This window comes from Alnus glutinosa, chromosome 3 (assembly GCF_958979055.1).
Source record: "Alnus glutinosa chromosome 3, dhAlnGlut1.1, whole genome shotgun sequence".
Classification (NCBI taxonomy): domain Eukaryota; kingdom Viridiplantae; phylum Streptophyta; class Magnoliopsida; order Fagales; family Betulaceae; genus Alnus; species Alnus glutinosa.
The window spans coordinates 25,905,147-25,913,583 of record NC_084888.1 but is presented as its reverse complement, the minus strand read 5'-3'; the positions used below and the strand labels follow the sequence as shown (position 1 = coordinate 25,913,583).

Sequence of the window (8,437 nt, the reverse complement as noted above, 5' to 3'; positions counted from 1 at the left end):
ACAAATTAATAACCTCACACATCCATTTATACGCCTTTCACAAGCCTCAAACTTACTGATTGGTTGTGGTTTTTGGCCTGAAACTTCTATGTTAACAAACAAAAAGATGTATATGGTTGTTTCATTCTTCAAAGAAGAAGAAGAACAATCATGGTCTAAAGGAAAGGAAATCATTGTTTTTCTGAGAAGTAGAAGAAGAAAATACTCACTGATGTTACTTCAAAGTAACCCAAATGAGTAGAGGTGCTGCTGTCCAGAATTAGAAATACACCAAGGTGGTTTATATACTCTGTTTTTACGGTCTAGAACAGGGGCAATTTCTGTTCTTTGTTTTCTACTGATTTTGTGGTGAAAAGAGAATGATTAAGGCTTCAATTCTTGGTTTATTAATTGCTAGAAGCATGGAGGAACTAAGGAGAACACTTATATCAATTAAAGTTTTTGCAATCAAAAGAAGAAGAAATAGAGAGTGATACTTAGAAGAGAGTTTGCTAGATTTTTTTGGTTTCTTGATGAAGAATTGATCACCCATGCATTCCTTATATAATAATCTTGAATGGACAAGATCAAACCAGTACAAACTTCTTCGATGGCCGGATTATCGACAGATAAGCTAGTAAAAATCAGTACGAAGATTATTCATATCTCCTAAAATTGGATTTCATATATTTGAGTAATAATTGTATCGTACAAGCTATACTTAGTTTGTTTTGAACCAAACTTAGCTAACTAAACTAACTAGATTAGATTTTAATCTTCTGAAACCAATTACACGAAGTGGGTTCAAGAATTAGAAGAAATAAAATCGACACATGTTGCTTACACGTATACTGCATCATACTGTAAAACAAAGTCGCTTGATTGATTTCGAGCTTTCATTTATACTGTAATAAATTGCTTGATCCATTTTATTAATCTAAGTATTAAATCGCTCGATCGATCGATTTCGACTTCTATTAATCGTTCAATTCTATTATCGCATGATCAATTTTAATCACAAAAAAGTCGTTCGATCGATTTATAATCCCTCGATCGACATATATATATATATATATATAGAGAGAGAGAGAGAGAGAGAGAGAGAGAGTACTAATTAATCTGCAAGTTAATTAATTAAATCCTATACACTCATGCTATTTATATTTATGTATTATTAATCTAAGCATGTTATTCCTCGAGTGTTATAGTTGCAGTGGGAATTTGGATGCCACACCATTGTCTACATGAGCAAAGCTGTTAATAAAAATACTATTTATGCCAATTTTAATACGAACATAACAAATAACAAAAAGAATTTGGATAACATGTATTACTTATGAAGCTTTTTGAAACCGAGGCAGCAATTTGATTTAAGGCCTAATCCCATGTACTTTTGAGCTATTTAGCCATTTATTATAATAGACACATGTTTTTTTTAAAGTCACTATCCGTGTAGTTGCACATATAGACGAATAGAGAGGAATGGTCCTAAAACAATATTTGAGTGTTTTGGTTAAAGTGTTTATAGTTGACCATATGATATGTTTGATTTCTCTCATAGAATCATGTTGCTTGTTGCGCACATGATATTGATATATTCTATAATCACTATATTCAATGTCATGTTGAGAAGGTATGTCGGCAGGCTTCGATCGGCTCACTAACATAAGTGATTGTATAACACACCTTTTCCACATTGGATAGATGAAGAGTAGCCCACATAAAGTAGGTTGTTTATAAAAATAGTCATGCGTGCTAAGCTCAACATTGCTTCGTTATTAAGTGAAACAGCTTTATAAGAAATTCTAGAGAAGCTCTAAATTGACTAGTTTTTTTAAGGTGATAGCACAAATATGGCTAGCGCTTTTCCTTAAGTCGTTACAAATGGTATCAGAGTCACCTAGTAACGCCATACCATGTGGTGCTGAAGCACCTCATGACGTAGCCTTGGTGAGGACGTTAGAGGTTTAAGGGAGGAGTTTGTACTATTCTGTCTCACATTGGAAAGATGAAGAGTAGCACACATAGAGTGAGTAGATTGTAAAGGTATTAGTGAGCTAAGTCTCACATTATTTAGTTAATAAGTGAAACAGAGCTTTATAATGAATTCAGAAGAAGCTTCAAATTGACTAGTCCTTTTAAGGTGATAACACAGATATAACTAATGCTTTTCTTTAAATCGTTACATTATCGCCTCTAGTGCTTAGGTAGTAAGCAGGAATAAGACATTATGTCCCTTGATGCTTATGTAGCACATATAGTTGGTTGACACAAATCACCTTCGCTAAGGTTAAGATGAGGTCGTTAATATTTATTTTTGTTAAGATTGTGCATGGACATGGATAGCCCACAATCCATGTGGCATGTGATTAGCCATATGCAAAACCTTAATTTGGCGCATGAAGTGGTGAGCAAATGGATGACTCAGGTTAGGTGCTTAGGTAGCATTTAGACTAAGATTTATATAGTGCATTGAGTTTAGATAAATGCTATTTTGGAAAGAGAACTTCATCCTGACATGTAGTTCGATACTAAGTGTGCTTATTCAACTGCCAATGTAGAAGATGAGTGAACCGATCTCTAATTCCTCTCCACACGAGTCTCATATGTTATTGTTAATGACCTTATTTATGCCCTATGTGACCATAATCAATCGAGGTTTTTATGTTACATTACCATTTGTAATACACTCTCTTCTCGCTCTCTCAAAAATGAAACCCATTGATCATCCTTTCTAACTTAAGCATTGTAGATATTCTCACTGGGACCCCATCAAGTCTCTGACCTTTATTGCTCTCTTGCATACGTCTATCGTTCGAGGTTTACCGTACGGTCAATTGCATCATCACCATTAATACTAACAATACTAGCTGCAGAAAATGATTTGAGTTCAACATAATTTTTTCACTTAGCAGCCTCTTTCTCTCTCTCTCTCTCTCTCTCTCTCTCACACATCTATGAAATTAATAATGATTTTCTGCAAATCCTTAGTCTAAGGATTGAAGTAGTTAATTTCACTGTAGTCATCATCAACTTTTGCCATTTTCATGGCAATCGAATTCATCTCACTCTAATTGGGCATCCTCGGGGAAAACCTGCAAGAACACAATATACATCAGTGATCAATGTATACTCTCACATCCACATAAAGAGTTTTTCTGTCAAAACATGTACAATATTCAAATCCCATGTGAGAATGCATTCATGTGCATGACGAAATTCTTGCATGGCAATGCCATTAATTAGACATACTCATTAAGCATAAAAGAGAGATATAGGGTGCGTTCGAGATTGCGATTTCGTAGATAATAAGTGCGATTTCAAACCAAATTGTAAAACATAAATCGTTTGGAAACTGTGTTTTTAAAAATTGCGATTTGAAAAAGCAGATTTTTTCAAATTGCAGGTAAGGTGATGCTTTTTTTGAAAACGCATAATTTTAAAGGCTAATTTACGATTTTAAAGACTAAACTGTGATTTTTTCAAACGTTTAATTGCGTTTAAAAAAATCACTTTTTTCAAATCGCACATTTTAAAATCGTTATTTTAAATCGCACTTTTTGAAATCGCAAACTTAAACGAACCATAGAAGCAACAAATATCTTACCTGGCTGCATTGCTCTTCATTAAAGCTTACATTTCTAACCTTCAACTCCCCTCTGCTTGTTGTCAGCTCATCTAATATCTCAGCATCACACAATTCCACTCCACCTTCACCATTTCCAAGATGTGGCGCTTCCCTTTCCTGAAATAGTGAATATTAAGAGCTTTTCAGGTTAATGAAAAAGAACATAGTAAAAAATGAGCAACAGGTTAAACATACGTTGAAAGATAGGCAGATGGAAACTCTTGGGGCACCAGTGACTTCCTCATATTCAGCTGCATCCAGTTCCTGCAAATGATGCGTTGCAAACAGCTTGGGGAGAATATGCTGTCTTATGCTGATGAGAATGAAGAATGGCAGCGGGAACAATATTCCAGCAATAGGAATCCAAGTTATGCCAAAACAGACCAGGAAATATACAACTTGGAAGATTGTAAATGTGGCTATGTATTTAAATGGTACTGAATCCACAAAGGAAGCATGAACCCTTTCCAAGACCCTGCCATGAGACATCCATCACAACATAACAGGTATTAGTAAAAGAGTTGGCAACCAATATTTATACAATTTTGTAATGAAGATAAAGGGTAAGAGAAATTTTAGATACTATAATTCTATCTAACCCCCTTAGATTAATCATTGTTAAATAAAAAAAGGATCCAATGATTGATTTAAAGTCACGTCGAAATTGTTCGACAATTGTAAGATAAAAATATAGTATCTAGCATTGCTCAAAGAGTAATCCCCATTAGGGGAATAGTAGGAAATCAATGTACCACACAGCCACATCAGGACTCGATAAAATAATTGGCAGCTAAATTTCGTACATATTTGCCAAAATGATGGAAGTAATATGTTCTACGGAATCTTTTAGAACCCTTGAATATCAGCATGTTCATTTTGTTCAATTAGGAGGACAAATCATCAGAAATTGAGTCTGATCCCTTTTTGAGATCCTTCATCTTATTGAACAGACTGCTGTGTTTGACCACCATAAGAAGTATGACTTACTTGTAACGCCGGCCAGGTGTTATGAAGAGAAGTAGCATCCTTTCCCAGAACTGGTTCCCAGGAAGACTGTCAATGGCCATGTAAGCAAAGTATCCCCAAAGAACTGAAGTTGGTATCTTCTTTATAGCAGGCACTGCATAAACTGATGCTGCCACAAGGAGTGACTGTAAGAGATTGCTCACTCTCTGCTCGTTAACTCGAACAGGCAGGTAAGCATCGATGTGCTTCTCAGGTTCAAATGTTTCCTCTGCATTTTCATCTTTATTTTCACCTTTCATTACTGCTTCTTTCAAGTCTTCCAGCTCTTTAACAACTGACGTAGTCTGCACCACAAGTTTTTGGTAAAGAGTCAATGGGTGAAACAACACTGTTAAAGGAGGGATTCCAAGAAAACATATATTTTCTTTTATTGGCAAACAGAGGACGTACAACTGGATTGCCATCCATTTCTATGAACACAGCTTGCATCTTTCCATAGATTTCAAAGTTGCTAGCCTTCTGCTTTATACTTTCCTTGGCACTCTCCACCATCTTCCTTCGCATCAACTGCAACCCATAGATCAAGTGAATTAATCGTCTATACCAGCTCAATTACCAACTAAATCATGAAAAGTCCTATGATTGTCTATAAACCCACCTGCCTTTTGAGAACAGCCAGGCTCTTAGTGTGCATGGGAGACTGCGGTAGGACGCCATTTGAAGGAGGTAGCCCAATCAATCCGCAAAGCAGTGTCTGGCATGGGACCATATATTTCAAATATAGAGCTAAGTCTTAATAAAATGTGAAAAGAAAATGACCAAAGTGATACACAATATACATACCATACATCCCAGCAACAAGATATCATAATGATAAGCAGAAGGGTTCTTAAGATTGAACTCCTTTTGCTGTGCGAGCTGCGAAGCAACACTGTGGTCAAAAAAGTAAAGCCCCGCAATCATCACAGCAGGAATAAAGGCTCCAAAGATGTATGCTGGAGAAACCTTTCCCATGTCCTATAGCAGATATGTATCAGTATAATTTGAACACGTGCGCACACCACATACACAGAGAGAAACACACACCTAGCTTGCAACTCGTCGGAGGGTATGACACATTTGTTTGAACTAATGTGGGGTTTGTTGCAGAAAAGGTCAGGGTGCAGAGATTAAGAACTATTGACAGGAAACAGTTTACCTTTATAACAGACCAATGGTGTAAAGAGGTAGACTCCCAAGCGAGAGGGCTATAGAGCCTTCTGGGAACACCAGATGGAACTTTGCTTGGGACACTGAATGACAGTGCTGTCCACACTAAAACCATTAAAGGAACCCCATAGTCTGCAGCAAAACTTCTAAACCATCCTGTGGATCTAAGGAATAAGTTTCGGAATCAACATGTAACCTATTCTAGTAACTGCAAAGAGCTCGAATTTCAATGGACATACCTGTGCCATAACACCACGACCTTGCCTTTCTGCTCTTCAAAGCAGTGAAGAGAAGGCCAAAAGAGAATATGATCCCCAGTAATCCATTTGTGTAAAGCCACTGAAATTGATACTTCTCTAACTTCAGGTCCTCAGAAGCTTTGGGAATTTCAAACTCACTGACTATTCCCTGTCACCATTTACATTTCTCAAATAGCTGTGTTACAATCCACAAATTCATTGATTTTCTTGACTGGATTTACCTTGATGGCCTCTTGCATAAAGAGAACCGCAATCAACATGCCAAAAAGTTCGCCTGCAATCCTCGTAAATCTGTTGATTACATTGCAAGCATTGAATATTGCAAGAAGAAACAGCAAGAGAGCTGTCCAAACGCAAACCCTGCAGAAGTTATATCAGTAATGTCAAAATCACATCAAAATCGAATGGCACATTTTAGAAACAGCAGAAAGGTCGATTCATCTTACCATCCAGCCCACGCCAAGAAGAGTTCGCGTCCCAAATCATGCCTTCCTTTAGCAAAGTTGTACAAATAGGTGTACATAATAGCAGTTGGTTCTGCAACTCCCAATATCAGAAGAGGTTGTCCGCCGAAAATTGCGTGTATTATACCGCAAATAGCAGTAGAGGCTAAAGTTTCCACGGTGCTCAAACTTCCATCTAAATAAAAGGAATATTTACATTACTTCCAAATTCATAAGATTTTTCATTGAAGCTCCATTTGGTCGCCAAGAAACTCACGGATAGGAAACTAAAATGAAAATAATAATAAAAAAGCTTAACATATCAGTTAATCTCTTACTTTCCACTATGAACAGATCATGGAAGAAAAAGCACAGATGACAAACCTGTATCTCTACTTAGTTGCTCGCCGAAGGCAATGACCGGAAGAGCAGAAGCAAAGAAGATATAGGTGGTTGGGGCTAATATCCTATTACAAATGAAAGGAACATTGAATTGAAAAATGCAAAGCCTTGTGACAATATAATGCACTCCCAACTGTATATGTATAATAGGCACAAGACTTTACCCGATTCCTGAACGAAGTCCTCCAACCCAATCTTGCTTGTAACACTGAGCTCTTCCTCTGAAATCATTTGCAATTCCCTTGAAAGGAGCTTTGAAGTTCTCCATTTTCTGGAAAAGAGAAAAATCCCACAATTAAACATTGAAGAAAAAGAAAGAAAGAAATTAGCAGAAGTTGTGAAGAAACAGAGGAAAAAAGAGACTGCAAAACATAGATTATCTCAAAAAATAGATTAAAAAGAGAAATCAAAGACACAACTCAAAAGTTCTAAAAGATTATGACTGTAAGGATCTAAAAATGAGAAATTCCTGTTTTTGAATTGACTATAAAAAGAAATATAAAAAACAGAACATTGCAACAAAGTTGATCTAAACACTACGAAACAGCTTTACAAATTCAAATGTCATTCAAAGGGTTTATCAAGCAATTTTTTTTTTCTTGTGCATTAAAAACAAATCACTCTTTCACTCCTCCAAGGAATTTGACAGGAATCTTTTCCCTATAATGCACAAAAAACAAGAGCCTTTTTGTCATTGTCTGTAACTCTGGTTTCCAAATCATAAAAAAACTCAACAAAACCAAGAGAGATAACTACTTCTATGAGGCTCAGTTGAGTTCACTTTTTCTCTTACCACGATTCTCGCAAGAACAACAAAAAGAAGCGAATTTGTATCCAAATTCATTTTCTTGACAACCAAACATGACAATCTTTTTCCACTAATTTTCACGTTCTTGGATTAAAGAAAAGAATCCCACAAACCGGAACTCAACAACAAAATATAGACCATGTCACACCACCATGCACACGACACAAAGAGCTTGCTCGCACACAAAAAGCAAATGATTTGATAAGAAAAAAACAACAAAAAAAGGGTAAGTGGGGCAATCAGATTAATTTGATGAAGCACAGAACTGAAGCGAAGAGAGTTTTACATAGCCGGAGGGATGGCCGGAGAAGCAGCGGGAAACTCAAGAGCCGTGCGTCCTTCAGTCTTCACAGCACGGCTTCGTCGTTGGAGGTGAACAATACGCAAAGCCCAACGAGTTTTAAAAGACCCGCCAGGGGTCTTCATTGGGTCCCAAGTCCATGGCTGCAACCTGTGCACGTGTTCTCTTCTCAATTTTCCTTCTTTTGTTCAGTCCGTCTAAAAGTCAGGCCGCCTCGTAACAATATATCGTACGGCAAAATATTTTTGTCCACCACAATTACATAATATATGCACAACACAAGATACATAAGTAAAATATATGTGGTGGATTTCAATCACATGAATTTTATCTCATGTGTTTTGTGTTGTGAAAATATTATGCAATTATGTTGTACACGAATCACAACTCCTATCTTATTGCCACTGGAATATTATTTTCCATTTTTTTTTTCTTTCGATT

General features: G+C 36.6%; 1 protein-coding gene across 1 annotated transcript; it reads right to left on the bottom strand.

Moving 5' to 3' along the window:
• Positions 1-2,588: 2,588 nt before the first annotated feature.
• Positions 2,589-8,162, bottom strand: LOC133862273 (boron transporter 4). Its single transcript, XM_062298040.1, has 14 exons — positions 7,982-8,162; positions 7,052-7,158; positions 6,870-6,952; positions 6,489-6,681; positions 6,264-6,402; positions 6,022-6,190; positions 5,772-5,938; positions 5,417-5,590; positions 5,232-5,327; positions 5,024-5,140; positions 4,595-4,917; positions 3,803-4,082; positions 3,587-3,724; positions 2,589-3,074 (listed from the first exon to the last, which is right to left on the bottom strand). The coding sequence occupies exons 2-14, from the start codon at positions 7,153-7,155 to the stop codon at positions 3,045-3,047; spliced, it is 2,013 nt and encodes a 670-aa protein (XP_062154024.1). The 5' UTR covers positions 7,156-7,158; positions 7,982-8,162; the 3' UTR covers positions 2,589-3,044.
• Positions 8,163-8,437: the final 275 nt, after the last annotated feature.